The sequence below is a fragment of the Schistocerca gregaria genome, chromosome 8 (assembly GCF_023897955.1).
Source record: "Schistocerca gregaria isolate iqSchGreg1 chromosome 8, iqSchGreg1.2, whole genome shotgun sequence".
NCBI classification, from domain to species: Eukaryota; Metazoa; Arthropoda; class Insecta; order Orthoptera; family Acrididae; genus Schistocerca; species Schistocerca gregaria.
In genome coordinates this window covers 412,630,920-412,648,570 of record NC_064927.1, presented here as the reverse complement: position 1 = coordinate 412,648,570, position 17,651 = coordinate 412,630,920, and the positions used below count along the sequence as shown (strand labels likewise).

Genomic DNA, 17,651 nt, shown 5'->3' with positions numbered 1-17,651 from the left:
CCACTGGCCAACACTCAGCCAACCCTGGGACAGGATCCATTTCGATTTTTCAGGCCCCTTCTTAGGCTCCATGAAGCTCCTCATCATTGATGCCTATTCCAAGTACCCATATGCGGTTCACATGGCGTCCACCACCACTGACGCCACCATCACTGCCTTGGCCCAGGTGTTGGTCATTGAAGGCCTTCCTCAGACGTTGGTCACAGATAACGGGCCCCAATTCACGGCGTCCTCATTCCACACCTTCTGCTCCGCTAATGGTATCAAACACATTCGCTCTCCCCCTTTCCATCCTTCATCCAATGGCGCGGCGGAATGCCTGGTCCCCACATTCAAACAGCAGCTGATGAAATCAGTGGAGCCGTCGGCCATCACCTCGGCCCTCACCTTGTTTCTAAGCACCTACTACACTACACCGGTGGCCGGTCATAGTCCTGCCGAACTCCTTCACGGGCGACAACCTCAGACCCTCCTCCACCTGCTGACACCATCCCCTTCTGGGCCCCGTTCTCGCTCCTCCTGGCGCTACACCCTGGGCATGGCCGTGTGGGCCCGTTCCTATGGCAGCACACCTGCATGGACGCCTGCTACAGTGACAGCGACTCATGGGCGGCGAGTGACGACCGTACACACACACAGAGGGCTCGAGCGTCGCCACCATAACCAACTCCGCCCTCGGGCCCCTGCCTTGATTTCTCCCCCACCGCCTTCCCTGCTTCCTGGTGTGGACACGTCCCTCGAGGTGGAGCCCTTCCCTTCAACCTCCATCTCCTCGCCGGCTCTGCAGACACCCCTTCCGCCTCAGCAGGGTACAGACACGCCCACTGACCCCCTGCCCTCTGGTTACACCTTGATGGATGCCTCAGACAGTCTGCCCTCCCCTCCCCCAGTGGTCCCTCCGGACGTCTCACAACCCGTGCCCTCATTCCACTTGCCTCGGCATCGTCCGGGGCATTTCCACCCCTGTGCACCAATTTCGGGGGGGGGGGATCTAGTACCTACCGCCGCGGAAGTCCGAACATGCTGCAGAACAAATGGACGTGGTCAGCCCATAGAGGGCTCCACCTCTGCGGCGGCTATTCTGCGCAGCGGCGCCAACGCTAAGCCACATGCAGACAGCTGCCAATAGCTGCTCCCTCCGGTTTCCTATATAGGGACCCGCTCTGCCCTAGTCCAGCCAGTCTGGTACTCGCTCTGGATTTCGTTTCTATCTCGGCGGTACTGCGTTCTGGTCGTTGCTAGTTGTTGACATTTGCCTGGCTCTGGTTCCGAGTAGTTTTACGTTTGGTGTTTGGTGTTGTTGTTTCCACAAGCCTCCGTTGTTTATCTCTACCTTGTTGTGTTGCTCGTAGTCGGTCGTGGTCGGTTGTTGTCAGTTGTCGTTGGTCTGTCGTCCGATTCGTCCTGTGTTTACCCGGTGGTGCATGCTCCACCGCCGGCGGCTTCCCCGCCTGGCGGCTCCAATCTGCAGCCCAAGGCGTTTCGGCTGTTGGTTCTGGTTACTACACGTCGGCTCCAGTCAGCGACGGAAGGCGTGATGCAGGAGTAAAGCAGCGCGAAGAATCAGAAGAGGCTCATGCAGGTCTGTCTTGGAAATTCGTAAGCGCCCATGTGAAAAAAACAGCAGGTGGTTTAGTGCTCAACACTGGATGAGGTAGGCGAGAAGACTGTGTAGAGGAGTGAGCTGGGCCACCTCGCTGTGGGGCTGCCGATAGGTGATGTATGGTATGCTGTGCATGTGACAATTCAGGAGACGCAGAGGTGATTCGGGCACATATGTCATTGTTCTGTGTGTGGAGTTCATTGATCTGGGAGTGCATGTACGACAGATCGGAGAGCCGTGTGGATATGCACTTGACCAGGCAAGCACACATGGAGGAGGAGAGCAAAGTGGTGATGAACTTGAGTGTGCGCAGAACTGTAGAGCCAGATCTGTGGCAGAGTGCAGCAGCCTGCAGGTCTGGTGAAAGTTCATAGTGGTGTAGGAAATCCAACCCGATCACAGATTCATCCATGTCAGCAGCGTGGAAGGTCCAAGGGAAGGTGTGAACCCGTGAGTGGTGAAGTAACATCTTGGTATAGCCATGGACCGCAATGGGAGAAGAGTTGATGGCGATCAAGGCAAGGGTAGAGGGGGGTAGCACATCAACAGCATGCTTGGTCAGTAGGATGCTAACATTGGCACCAGTGTCGACTAGAAAGCATATGCATCGAGATATCTGTGGCATACAGGCGTCGCGTCACTGAAGCAAGTGGTGCAGTGTAGGAAGATAGGCGCTGTGACTTGGTGCCTAAAGATGCCCTGCAGTCTCATTTACGCAGGTGAAGAGTGGACAGCAGTTGTGGGCAGCATCCCCGTAAGTAGTGTGGAACCAGCACAGTGGTTATGCCGGTTGGCAGGATGGCACAGTGCAGGCTGGGGTTGCAGCTGACTTTGGCAAGGCCAGTAGCCAACTGGGCCACTGAAAGACGTGAAGTGTGGAACTGAAAATTACAGATACGTCTCGTAACACGAGAGAAAATGCGTCTGACGACTCTTAGGAGACACTAAACCTCGATCCTCGAACTCAGTTCCATTTGCTGGCTGCCTGCGTAACAGCTTCCAGGGACAACAAAAATATAAATTTTAATAATCCGCTTCATTTTTGGCCAAATCAAAGAAATTAAAATGATATCATAATGTACTAATTAAGTGGTATAATCTTGCTTTACAGATTTACCACAATAAGACAAGTACTAAGAAACTTCCTGACGGATTAAAACTATGTGCCGGACCGTGACTCAAACTCATGACCTTTGCCTTTCGCGGGCAAGTGCTCTACCATCTGAACTACCCAAGCACGACACACGACTCGTCCTCACAGCTTCAATTCTGCCAGTACCTCGTCTCCTACCTTCCAAACTTCACAGAAGCTCTTCTGCTAATCTAGACTGTGGCTAAGCCATGTCTCTGCATATCCTATCTTCCAGGAGTGCAAGGTTCTGTGAAGACTGGAAGGTATGAGCCGAGGTACTGTCAGAATTGAAGCTGTGAGGACGGCTCGTGAGTCGTACTTGGGTAGCTCAGTTGGTGGAGCACTTGCCCGTGAAAGGCAAAGGTCCCGAGTTCGAGTCTCGGTCCGGCACACAGTTTTAATCTGTCAGGAAGTTTCATATCAGCGCACACTCCGCTGCAGAGTGAAAATCTCATTCTAGAAGACAAGTATTAAGTTTATCTTGAGGCAGTGTATCTGACGTCACGCAAATGCCCGAAATCTACTCATACAGTAGTTGGCAATGAGAGCACTTGGTGAATTCCAATAAATTTTATACGTACTTTCATACCGTTGCGAAACATTTGCTCTCCGTCACCCCTCATAAAATTTTTAAAGGGAAAATTTGTATCGCTTAGTAAATTTTTGCTGTTCATTTAGTAAAACTTTAGCATAAGGCAAGTCGTTCTAATTTATTACTTCTGTACTACCGATTCTATTCGCAAAACACTATGCAGGTAGTATCCACATATATCACTGATTGTACATGTGGAGTTAAATCATTATAGAACACACATTTCAGGAGATATAACATCATAGGTACTGAGATGCGTAAAAACTAGCTTTTGCTTAAAGAAGAGAGCAAATTACCCAGTATTTCATAATGAAAGGATTAGCGGCTTCCAACAGACTTTAAGGACAATTTTTTTCTAAAATTTCCTGTCTTCTTTTCTCGCTTACATGCGTAAATTCAAATATTCATCATATTAAGTCATTTGAAAGGTAATCAAACGTTTGAAGCTGTTTTGTACGTGGAAGTTCGATTCTTCAAGCAATCGGGCTTATGCTGTTATACCAGCTAGGAAACTCGTAACGACACATCAGCAGTAATCTGGGAAACGGTTAGTTTGTGACGCTTTGTTGACTAGAAAGTTTTCTTTCTGTTGTTATGGACTTCCACGCGTATCAGTTTTCATTACTAATTACGACGCACCCCATATACAAACCATGCCTAATAGTATCAATGACCGGCTAAGTGGTAATACGAGTAGGTAGGCCTACTCCCTCCCCCCATGAACCATGGACCTTGCCGTTGGTGGGGAGGCTTGCGTGCTTCAGCGATACAGATAGCCGTACCGTAGGTTCAACCACAACGGGGGGTTATCTGTTGAGAGGCCAGACAAACGTGTGTTTCCTAAAGAGCGGCAGCAGCCTTTTCAGTAGTTGCATTGGATGATTGACTGATCTGGCCTTGTAACAATAACCAAAACGGCCTTGCTGTGCAGGTACTGCGAACGGCTGAAAGCAAGGGGAAACTACGGCATTAATTTTTCCCGAGAGCATGCAGCTTTACTGTATGATTAAATGATGATGGCGTCCTCTTGGGTAAAATTTTCCGGAGGTAAAATAGTCCCCCATTCGGATCTTCGGGCGGGGACTACTCAAGAGGATGTCATTATCAGGAGAAAGAAAACTGGCATTCTACGGATCGGAGTGTGGAATGTCAGATCACTTAATCGGGCAGGTAGGTTAGAAAATTTAAAAAGGGAAATGGACAGGTTAAAGTTAGATATAGTGGCAATTAGTGAAGTTCGGTGGCAGGAGGAACAAGACTTCTGGTCAGGTGACTACAGGGTTATAAACACAAAATCAAATAGGGGAAATGCAGGCGTAGGTTTAATAATTAATAGGAAAATAGGAATGCAGGTAAGCTACTACAAACAGCATAGTGAACGCATTATTGTGGCCAAGATAGATACGAAGCCCACACCTACTACAGTAGTACAAGTTTATATGCCAACTAGCTCTGCAGATGACGAAGAAATTGATGAAATGTATGATCAAATCAAAGAAATTATTCAGATAGTGAAGGGAGACGAAAATTTAATAGCCATGGGTGACTGGAATTCGGTAGTAGGAAAAGGGAGAGAGAGGGAAACATAGTAGGTGAATATGGACTGGGGCAAAGAAATGAAAGAGGAAGCCGCCTGGTAGAATTTTGCACAGCTCACAACTTAATCATAGGTAAAACTTGATTCAAGAATCATAAAAGTAGGCTGTATACATGGAAGAAGCCTGGAGATACTGACAGGTTTCAGATAGATTATATAATGGTACGACAGAGATTTAGGAACCAGGTTTTAAATTGTAAGAGATTTCCAGGGGCAGATGTGGACTCTGACCACAATCTATTGGTTATGACGTGTAGATTAAAACTGAAGAAACTGCAGAAAGGTGGGAATTTAAGGAGATTGGACCTGGCTAAACTAAAAGAACCAGAGGTTGTACGGAGCTTCAAGGAGAGCATAAGGGAGCAATTGACAGGATTGGGGGAGAGAAATACAATAGAAGAAGAATGGGTAGCTTTGAGGGATGAAGTAGTGAAGGCATCAGAGGATCAAGTAGGTAAAAAGACGAGGGCTGGTAGAAATCCTTGGGTAACAGAAGAAATATTGAATTTAATTGATGAAAGGAGAAAATATAAAAATGCAGTAAATGAAGCAGGCAAAAAGGAATACAAACGTCTCAAAAATGAGATCGACAGGAAGTGCAAAATGGCTAAGCAGGGATGGCTAGAGGACAAATGTAAGGATGTAGAGGCTTATCTCACTAGGGGTAAGATAGTTACTGCCTACAGGAAAATTAAAGAGACCTTTGGAGAAAAGAGGACCACTTGTATGAATATCAAGTGCTCAGATGGAAACCCAGTCCTAAGCAAATAAGGGAAAGCAGAGAGGTGGAAGAAGTGTATAGAGGGTCTATACAAGGGCGATGTACTTGAGGACAATATTATGGAAATGGAAGAGGATGTAGATGACGCTGAAATGGGAGATACAATACTGCCTGAATAGTTTGACAGAGCACTGAAAGACCTGAGTCAAAATAAGGCCCCCGGAGTAGACAACATTCCATTGGAACTACTGACGGCCTTGGGAGAGCCAGTCCTGACAAAACTCTACCACCTGGTGAGCAAGATGTATGAGACAGGCGAAATACCCTCAGACTTCAAGAAGAATATAATAATTCCAATCCCAAAGAAAGCAGGTGTTGACAGATGTGAAAATAACTATCGGTTTAACAAGTCACAGCTGCAAAATACTAAAGCGAATTCTTTACAGACGAATGGAAAAACTAGTAGATGCCGACCTCGGGGAAGATCAATTTGGATTCCGTAGAAATGTTGGAACACGTGGGGCAATAATGACCCTACGACTTATGTTAGAAGCTAGATTAAGGAAGGGAAAACCTACGTTTCTAGCATTTGTAGACTTGGGGAAAGCTTTTGACAGTGTTGACTGGAATACTCTCTTTAAAATTCTGAAGGTGGCAGGGGTAAAATACAGGGAGCGAAAGGCTATTTACAATTTGTACAGAAACCAGATGGCAGTTATAAGAGTCGAGGGACGTGAAAGGGAAGCAGCGGTTGGGAAGAGAGTGCGACATGTTCGTAGCCTCTCCCCAATGTTACTCAATCTGTATACTGAGCAAACAGTAAAGGAAACAAAAGAAAAATTCGGAGTAGGTATTAAAGTCCATGGAGAAGAAATAAAAACGTTGAGGTTCGCCGATGACATCGTAATTCTGTCAGAGACAGCAAAGGACTTGGAAGAGCAGTTGAACGGAATGGATAGTGTCTTGAAAGGAAGATATAAGATGATCATCAACAAAAGCAAAACGAGGATAATGGAATGTAGTCGAATTAAGTCGGGTGATGCCGAGGGAATTAGATTAGGAAGTGAGACACTTAAAGTAGTAAGGGAGTTTTGCTATTTGGGGAGCAAAATAACTGATGATGGTCAAAGTAGAGAGGATATAAAATGTAGACTGGCAATGGGAAGGAAAGCGTTTCTGAAGAAGAGAAATTTGTTAACATTGAGTATAGATTTAAGTGTCAGGAAGTCATTTCTGAAAGTATTTGTATGGAGTGTAGCCTTGTATGGAAGTGAATCATGGACGATAAATGGTTTGGACAAGAAGAGAATAGAAGCTTTCGAAATGTGGTGCTACAGAAGAATGCCGAATATTAGATGGGTAGATCACATAACTAATGAGGAAGTATTGAATCGGATTCGGGAGAAGAGAAGTTTGTGGCACAACTTGACCAGAAGAAGGGATCGGTTGGTAGGACATGTTTTGAGTCATCAAGGGATCACCAATTTAGTATTGGAGGGCAGCGTGGAGGGTAATAATCGCAGAGGGAGACCTAGACATTACTACACTAACAGATTCAGAAGGATGTAGGTTGCAGTAGGTACTGGGAGATGAAGAAGCTTGCACAAGATAGAGTAGCATGGAGAGCTGCATCAAACCAGTCTCAGGACTGAAGACCACAACAACATGGTGTCACGGGTAGTGCTGCAAAATGGTCAAGTCATACCTCGCCAACAGGAAACAAAGGGTGTCCGTGCAAGGGATTAGTGAATTAAGTCGTCAGTCATCATCAGAATGGGAAGAAATTACAAGGATCCATCTTAGGGCCATTGCTTTGTCTTGTGTACATTAATGATCTCTCATCAGTTACACTGCCAGAAGCAGAGTTCGTTTTGTTTGCAGATGACACAAGTATTGCAATAAATAACATGTCGAGTGTAGTTCTAGAAAGATCTGCTAATGATATTTTCATGGATATTAATAAATGGTTTAAAGCCAACTCACTGACATTAAACTTCGAAAAGACTCACTATACGCAATTCAGAACCTGTAAGAGGTTTCCACCCAGCATATGCATAAGGTACGAAGAAGAGCAGATAGAAGAGGTTGACAGTCTTAAATTCCTGGGATTACAACTTGATAATAAATTCAGTTGGGAGGAGCACACCACAGAACTGCAGAAACGCCTTAACAAATCTGTATTTGCAATTCGAGTGTTAGCAGACATAGGCGACATAAAAGTGAAAAAGCTTGCATACTTTGCCTACTTTAATTCCATAATGTCATATGGTATAATATTTTGGGGTAACTCTTCAAGTCAAACAAAAGTTTTCCGGGTCCAGAAGCGTGTAATACGTATTATTTGTAGAGTAAACTCACGGACGTCTTGTAGAAACCTCTTCAAAGAACTGGGTATACAAACTACTGCCTCTCAGTATATTTACTCCTTAATGAAATTTGTCCTAAATAATATATCTCTTTTCCAGCAAACAGCTCAGTTCATATATACAATACCAGGAACAAAAATGATCTGCACAAGGACTTAAAAGCACTTACTTTAGTTCAAAAAGGGGTCCACTACAGAGGAACACTCATATTCAATAATTTACCAGCAAACATAAAAAATTTAGTTACAAATAGAGATCAGTTTAAAAGTAGCCTGAAAGACTTACTAGTGGCCAACTCCTTCTACTCCACTGACGAATTTTTTAATAGAAACAATTGATGTGTTTTATATATTTATACTATTAGTATTGTTATTTCAGCTTATATATATATATATATATATATATATATATATATATATATATAAAGGTGACATGTTCCACATCAACGAGGATCTCCTCAACATGGATCTATGGAACGAAAAACGAATCTATCTATCTATCTAACTGCTTATAGATGTTGACTCTGAAATTATTGATATATCAGAGCACCATTTAAATAATTTGACAATTCAGAGGCTTCCTTTACCAGGATACAGATTAGCTGGCTGTTTCTCAAGGAGTTCTTTGCGGGGTGGGGGAGTGTCTGTGTACATAAAAAAACAGTATTCCACTGCACTGAACAGATATTTGAATGTTGTGCAGGGGCAGTTGAATTTAGTGAACCAAAACGTCTAATTATTGTTGTTTATAGGTTCCCTAACTCTGATTTCACGGCATTTCTGATCAAGCTAGAGAGAGTTCTTGAAGTACCGAAAGTAGTTGTCTGTGATGACTTCATTATAAATTTTGTATATGATGGTGCAAGAAAAAGGATGTTGGTAGATATCCTAAATTCATATGATCTGATGCAGACTGTGCTTTTTCTAAGTAGGGTGCAGGGGAGCAGTAGCACAGCCATAGACAATATTTTTGTTCTTCTTCATTACTAGATGCGCATTCTGTTAGTAAAAGCGTGAATGGCCTTTCAGACCATGATTCACAAATTTGAAGACTAAGAGGCTTTATGCACTCAAACCAATGTCATATTTAATTACAAACTATGTAGGAAAGTTAATCCAACAGCAATAGAGAGTTTTTTAAATCTCCTCAAGGAACAAGAGTGGCAGGATCTTTATAGTGCTGATAACATAGGTGATAAATACAATGCTTTCCTTAACACATCCCTCATGCTCTTTGAGAGTTGCTTTCCATTAGAACACTCTAAATGGGGTACTAGCAGTAACAGGCAGCCCGGGTGGCTGACTAGTGGGATGAGGATATCTTGTAGAATAAAGGGGTAATTATACCAAAATGTTAGAGTAGTCACAATAAAGCTACAGTAGCCTATTACAAGCAGTATTGTAAGGTGCTTAAAATTTTATTAGGAAGGCAAATAGTATGTGGTATGCAAATAGAATAGCTAATTCACCGGATAAAATTAAAACCATATGGTCAGTTGTGAAGAAAGCATCTGGTCAGCAGCACAAGGTCAACGATATAAAGTCAGTTTTCATTAAAAATATTTCTGTTACAGATAAATCAGATACATGTACAGTATTTAACAATCATTTTCTGAGCATTGCTGGCGAATTAAGTAAAAATTTAGTTTCTACAGGAAATCACACACCGTAACTTTCTTGGCAAATGTCTTTCCAAGATTGATGTCTGAAATTCTCCTCTGTGATACAGACAAGAGGGAGATTGAGTCAATAATTAAATCACTGAAGACTAAGGACTCTCATTGTTATGATGGAGTGTCTAGCAGAATATTAAAGTACTGTGCTGCACATGTTAGCCCTTTATTTAGCCATATTCGTAATTTTTCCTTTAGGAATGGTCAGTTTCCTGGGTGATTAAATTACTTAGTAGTAAAGCTGTTTAATAAAAAGGGAGAAAGTGATAATGTAGATTATTGTAGACCTATTTCTATGCCATCAGTATTTGAAAAAGTTATTGAAAAGGCTGTGTATGTAAGGATAATTGATCATTTTATATCACACGATTTGCTATCAAATGTACAGTTCGGCTTTAGAAGTCGTTTAACAACTCAAAAGGTTTCTTTCTCTTTTCTCTGTGATGTACTGGATGGGCTAAACAAAAGGTTTCGAACGCTTGGCATAGTTTGTGATTTAACTAAGGCATTTGATTGTGTTGATCACAAAATACTGCTCCATAAATTGGACCATTATGGAATACGGGGAGTAACTCACAATTGGTTCACCTCTTACTTCAGCAACAGGCAGCAAATGGTCATTATTCGCAATGTTGATAACGGCTGTGATGGGTGGGGGGGGGGGGGGTGGAGAGGGTCTGAGTGAGGTACTGTCAAGTGGGGGTTACCCCAGGTATCAGTGTTGGAGTCACGCCTGTTTGTTATTTATGTAAATGATTTGCCCTCTAGTATTACGGGTAACTCTAAAATATTTCTGTTTGCTGATCACACTAGCTTGGTAGTAAAGGATGTTGTGTTCAACATTGGCTCAGTTTCAAATAGTGCAGTACATGACCTAAGTTCATGGCCCAGTTTGTAACACACAATTCAACAAAACCCGATGTTTTAATTTCACAGAACGGGCATATTATTAGTGAAACTGGGCAGTTAAAATTTCTAGGTGCTCAGATAGATAGTAAGCTGACGTGGAAAGCCCACATTCAGGATCTTGTTCAAAGACTCGGTACTGCCATTTTTACTATTCGAACGGTATCAAAAGTGAGTGATACCTCGACACATACACACCATCGAGTATGTAAACGATTAGAGTTGAAATTGTCTGTAGCAGGTAGAACGCCCACCACACTGCATTAGCGTTGTTCGTGTTTTGTGTTGTTACCAGTCCTCATAGGATGTATGAAAGGGGAGAACAGCGTCAGGTGTTGAGTGGTCACTGTGAATGGCTCGGGAATGTCATGTTCTCCTATGAGGTGGCGTTATCAGCGCTTGACAGTTGAAAAGGGGCCTCACCATGGGCCTCAATTTGAGCAGCTGGTGGAATTGTGCAGTACCCATATTTTTCGGACACTAGGTTGTGACAGTGGCACTGTGTGGGAATGTGACGGCAGGCATACCCGTCATACAGGTCTCAGTTGACCATATCTGACCACAAGGGAGCATACCGTACTTCGAAGCGAGCACATTGCCACCACTTCCCATCCGCACTTGCCATACGGGAATAAGTAATGAAAAGAGTCGAACGCTAATCAGAAAAAGATACGACATTTCTTTAATAGTTTGCGTTTTCCAATGTGTTTGCGTGTGCAACATTTCATTTGGTAAGTGACACCGTTGCGAACGAAAAGTAGTACAAATAGTCATGTCAGTTACGGAATTGTCTTATCTGAAGTTCGCGTTTTCGCGCAATAAGAAGACAATCTTCTGACCTTCACTGTGAACGGGTGCTGATATAAAACTTTCATTTCTCTCAAACGTTCCACAGTTTTTTCAGACTTTGTCAATAGTATTTTGTCTGAGAAATGAAACATCCTGGAAGATTAATATTGTATGCCGGACCGCGACTCGAACTCGGGACCTTTGCCTTTCGGGGGCAAGTGCTCTACCAACTGAGCTACCCAAGCACGACTCACGCACCGTCCTCACGGCTTTACTCCTGCCAGTATCTCGTCTCCTACCTTCCAAACTTTACAGACGCTCTCCTGCGAACCTTGCAGAACTAGCACTCCTGAAAGAAAGGATACTGCGGAGACATGGCTTGGTAGGGCACTTCCCCGCAAAAGGCAAAGGTCCTGAGTTCGAGTCTCCGTCCGGCACACAGTTTTAATCTGCCAGGAAGTTTCATATCAGCGCACACTCCGCTGCAGAGTGAAAATCTCATTCTGGGAACATCCCCCAGGCTGTGGCTGAGCCATGTCTCCGCAATATCCTTTCTTTCAGGTGTGCTAGTTCTGCAAGGTTCGCAGGAGGGCTGTTGTAAAGTTTGGAAGGTAGGAGACGAGATACTGGAAGAAGTAAAGCCGTGAGGAAGGAGCGTGAGTCGTGCTTGGGTAGCTCAGTTGGTAGGGCACTTGCCCGCGAAAGGCAAAGGTGTCGGGTTCGAGTCTTGGTCCGGCACACAGCTTTAGTGTGCCAGGAAGTTGCAGTAGGTACTTGTAGATGAAGAAGCTTGTAAAGGATATAGTAGCACGAAGAGCTGCACCAAACCAGTCTCTGGACTGAAACCACAACAACACGTTTCGAGAAGTAAAACAAGTATGTGGTACGTGCGGTAGATGCAGCTAGTAAATGCCGCTAGAGAGCGTTGCGGTGGCAGAGCACGTCGGTGAACGTCCCTCGCCCTCCCGTGAGAAAGACTCGACTGCGAGAAGATGGAGCCGTCACTCACCTTGAATCCCGTGGGGCACCAGTCGACGAAGCGGATGCCGCGCTTGTTCTTGATGGCGGCGATGGCGGCGTTCACGTCCTTGGGCACCACGTCGCCGCGGTACAGCAGGCAGCACGCCATGTACTTGCCCGCGCGCGGGTCGCACTTGACCATCTGGTTGCAGGGCTCGAAGCAGGCGGTCGTGATCTCGGCCACGGACATGCCCTCGTGGTAGGCCTTCTCAGCCGACACGACGGGCGCGTAGGCCGCCAGCGGGAAGTGTATGCGCGGGAAGGGCACCAGGTTGGTCTGGAACTCTGTCAGGTCGACGTTGAGCGCGCCGTCGAAGCGCAGCGACGCCGTGATGGACGACACCACCTGGCTCACCAGGCGGTTGAGCGTCGAGTAGCGCGGCTGCTCCACGCCCAGGCACCGCCGGCAGATGTCGTAGATGGCCTCGTTGTCCACCATGAACACGCAGTCCGAGAAGTCCATGGACGCGTGCGTCGTCAGCACCGCGTTGTACGGCTCCACCACGGCCGTCGACACCTGCGGCAGTGCAGTTTAACAGAACAGTTCAGCTCGACCACACTTGTACTACACAACTGGCCATTAAAATTGCTACACCACGGAGATGACGTGCTACAGACGCGAAATTTAACCGACAGGAAGAGGAGGAGGGAGGATATTGGCGTTTAACGTCCCGTCGACAACGAAGTCATTAGAGACTGAGCACAAGCTCAGATTAGGGAAGGATGGGGAAGGAAGTCGGCCGTGCCCTTTCAAAGGAACCGTCCCGGCATTTGCCTGGAGTGATCTAGGGAAATCACGGAAAACCTAAATCAGGATGGCCGGACGCAGGATTGAACCGTCCTCCTCCCGAATGCGAGTCCAGTGTGCTAACCACTGCGCCACCTCGCTCGGTCTGACAGGAAGAAGATGCTGTGTTAAGCAAATGATTAGCTTTTCAGAGCATTCACACAAGGTTGGCGCCAGTGGCGACGCCTACAACGTGCTGACATGAGGAAAGTATCCAACCGATTTCTCACACAGAAACAGCAGTTGACCGGCGTTGCCTGGTGAAACGTTGTTGTGATGCCTCGTTTAAGGAGGAGAAATGCGTACCATCACGTGCCCAACTTTGATAAAGGTCGGATTGTAGCCTATCGCGGTTGTGGTTTATCGTATCGTGACATTGCTGCTCGCGTTGGGCGAGATCCAATGACTGTTAGCAGAATGTGGAATCGGTGGGTTCAGGAGGTAATACGGAACGCCGTGCTGTATCCCAACGGGCTCTCATCACTAGCAGTCGAGATGACAGGCATCTTATCAGGATGGCTGTAACGGATAGTGCAGCCACGTCTCGATCCCTGAGTCAACAGATGGGGACGTTTGCAAGACAACAACCACCTGCACGAACAGTTCGACGACGTTTGCAGCAGCATGGACGATCAGTTCGGAGACCATGGCTGTGATTACCCTTGACGCTGCGTCACAGACAGGAGCGCCTACAATGGTTTACTCAACGACGAACCTGTTTGCACGAATGGCAAAACCTCATTTTTTCGAATGAATCCAGGTTCTATTTACAACATCATAATGGCCGCATCCGTCTCTGCCGACGTCGCGGTGAGCGCACATTGGAAGCGTGTATTCGTCATCGCCATACTGGCGTATCGCCCGGCGTGATGGTATGGGGTGCCATTGGTTGCACGTGTCGGTCACCTCTTGTTCGCATTGACGGCGCTTTGAACAGTGGACGTTACATTTCAGATGCGTTACGACTAGTGGCTCTACCCTTCATTCGATCCCTGCGAAACCCTACATTTCAGCAGGACAATGCACGAACGCATGTTGCAAGTCCTGTACGGGCCTTTCTGGATACAGAAAATGTTCGACAGCTGCCGTGGCCAGCACATTCTCCAGATCTCTCACCAATTGAAAACGTGTGGTCAATGGTGGGCGAGCAACTGGCTCGTCACAATACGCCAGTCACTACTCTTGATGAACTGTGGTATCGTGTTGAAGCTGCATGGGCAGCTGTACCTGTACACGCCATCCAAGCTCTGTTTGACTCAATGCCCCTGCGTATCAAGGCCGTTATAACGGCCAGAGCTGGTTGTTCTCGGTACTGATTTCTCAGGATCTATGCACCCAAATTGCATGAAAATGTAGCCACATGTCAGTTCTAGTATAATATATTTGTCCAATGAATACCCGTTTATCATCTGCATTTCTTCTTGGTGTAGCAATTTTAATGGTCAGTAGTGTATTGTTGTTGTGGTCTTCATTGCAAATACTTTTTTGATGCACCTCTCCAGGCTAGCCTACCCACTGTAACCATTTTAATATCTTTACAGCTACTACAACCTATATCCATTTAAGCCCCCTTAGTGTAGTCAAGCCTTGGTCTCGCTCTACAACTATTCTTACCCCTCACAATTCCCTCCATTTTCAAATCATGCCTAAGGATGTGTCCTGTCAAGGGATCCCTCCTTTCATTCAAGTTGTGTCATTAATTTCTTTTCTCTGTGATTCGTTTCAACAGATCTACTTCATCAGTTACCTCATCCATCCATCTAAAATCTAAACTTCAGCATTTTTTTTATAACGTCACAACGGAAAAACTTTTGTTCAGTTGTCTGAGCTGTTTTTTGTTCTCGTTTCCCTTTTGTACAAGGCTACATTCGAGTCACATATTTTCGCAAAACACTACCTAATACTCAGAAAAAAAGGAATGATTGTGTGGCACTGTTGGCCGGGAGACCCCATCCGGTGAAGTTCGGCCGCCAGGTTGCTAATCTAATTTCAGGTGACGTCACATTGTACGACTTGTAGGTCGGTGACGATGACGAGAAGATGACGAGGACAATAAAACACCCAGTCCACAAGCGGTGAAAACCTCCAACCCCGCCGGGAATCGAACCCGACCTCTCTTCATAGTAGGCAAGCACGTCACAACATAGCTAAGAAGCGGACACCTAGTACTTAAATTCACATTAGATGTTAAAATATCTTTCTCGGAATCACTTTCTTTCTGTTGCTAGACTGGATTTTATGTCTTCTCTACTTTGGTCATCATGGATATTTTACTGCCCAAGCAAATACTTGCTCTCAAGCACATAAATCCAAAATATTGGTAAAACAGTATGAGTTTAAGGATGTACTTATTGGAATATGAATAGACGTCCATGAAAAGCACAGATCTGAAACAGCTGGCCCAAAAATGTTGGCTGGCTGATCACTTACTTAATAACTGGATGGACCAACCAACTTCTGCACACACTAACAGTGGCAATGGCTGACTGTAAACTCCACGGATAGCAAAAATCATGTTTCACGTTGCGTTTTAACAAACCCTTAATGAATATTGAAACTTACGTAGTAATCTTGGGGTTATTTACACAAATGGGTCCAAGCAACCACTAGCAGTGACCGCTCGAATATTTCCCCTGACAGTCTTCTGAGGTTTCGTTTGCTCGAAACAAAAATCAAAGAGCACCGGGACTGTAGGAGTTGGGGAAGATCGTAGCACGGATACGACTCATCTTCTCGAGTACCGTCTTCATGCATGCTGCTGAATACCACGCGCTGTGATTATTAGGACGTTACCTGTAAAAACCACTCAGCGGCCAACTCTATAGCGTTAGGAAGTATGAATGTTTAACTAACTTGTTTTATGTTTAATATGAACTAACCGAAGATGGCGTCGTTACAATAACATTCAATTGAAAGATTTATTCAAGTACGAATAAGATACTGAAGTAATGGGACAAAGAGGCGTGAATTAGTTTACTAACAGAACAGTGTTGTCAACATACGACCAAGAGGAAACTGAACGTCAGATAAGTAGAAATGTGAGGATTGCAACTTAAATAGTGGCAACTACACTCCTGGAAATGGAAAAAAGAACACATTGACACTGGTGTGTCAGACCCACCATACTTGCTCCGGACACTGCGAGAGGGCTGTACAAGCAATGATCACACGCACGGCGCAGCGGACACACCAGGAACCGCGGTGTTGGCCGTCGAATGGCGCTAGCTGCGCAGCATTTGTGCACCGCCGCCGTCACTGTCAGCCAGTCTGCCGTGGCATACGGAGCTCCATTGCAGTCTTTAACACTGGTAGCATGCCGCGACAGCGTGGACATGAACCGTATGTGCAGTTGACGGACTTTGAGCGAGGGCATATAGTGGGCATGCGGGAGGCGGGGTGGACGTACCGCCGAATTGCTCAACACGTGGGGCGTGAGGTCTCCACAGTACATCGATGTTGTCGCCAGTGGTCGGCGGAAGGTGCACGTGCCCGTCGACCTGGGACCGGACCGCAGCGACGCACGGATGCACGCCAAGACCGTAGGATCCTACGCAGTGCCGTAGGGGACCGCACCGCCACTTCCCAGCAAATTAAGGACACTGTTGCTCCTGGGGTACCGGCGAGGACCATTCGCAACCGTCTCCATGAAGCTGGGCTACGGTCCCGCACACCGTTAGGCCGTCTTCCGCTCACGCCCCAACATCGTACAGCCCGCCTCCAGTGGTGTCGCGACAGGCGTGAATGGAGGGACGAATGGAAACGTGTCGTCTTCAGCGATGAGAGTCGCTTCTGCCTTGGTGCCAATGATGGTCGTATGCGTGTTTGGCGCCGTGCAGGTGAGCGCCACAATCAGGACTGCATACGACCGAGGCACACAGGGCCAACACCCGGCATCATGGTGTGGGGAGCGATCTCCTACATTGGCCGTACACCTCTGGTGATCGTCGAGGGGACACTGAATAGTGCACGGTACATCCAAACCGTCATCGAACCCATCGTTCTACCATTCCTAGACCGGCAAGGGAACTTGCTGTTCCAACAGGACAATGCACGTCCGCATGTATCCCGTGCCACCCAACGTGCTCTAGAAGGTGTATGTCAACTACCCTGGCCAGTAAGATCTCCGAATCTGTCCCCCATTGAGCATGTTTGGGACTGGATGAAGCGTCGTCTCACGCGGTCTGCACGTCCAGCACGAACGCTGGTCCAACTGAGGCGCCAGGTGGAAATGGCATGGCAAGCCGTTCCACAGGACTACATCCAGCATCTCTACGATCGTCTCCATGGGAGAATAGCAGCCTGCATTGCTGCGAAAGGTGGATATACACTGTACTAGTGCCGACATTGTGCATGCTCTGTTGCCTGTGTCTATGTGCCTGTGGTTCTGTCAGTGTGATCATGTGATGTATCTGACCCCAGGAATGTGTCAATACAGTTTCCGCTTCCTGGGACAATAAATTACGGTG

General features: G+C 46.1%; 1 protein-coding gene across 1 annotated transcript in view; it reads right to left on the bottom strand.

Moving 5' to 3' along the window:
- LOC126284012 (tubulin alpha chain-like) overlaps positions 1 to 17,651 on the bottom strand; it is an 83,867-nt gene that overhangs the window by 30,401 nt on the left and 35,815 nt on the right. The window contains exon 4 of the mRNA XM_049982554.1: positions 12,388 to 12,915. Within this exon, the coding sequence (XP_049838511.1) occupies positions 12,388 to 12,915 (528 nt within the window). The remainder of the gene's footprint in view (positions 1 to 12,387; positions 12,916 to 17,651) is intronic.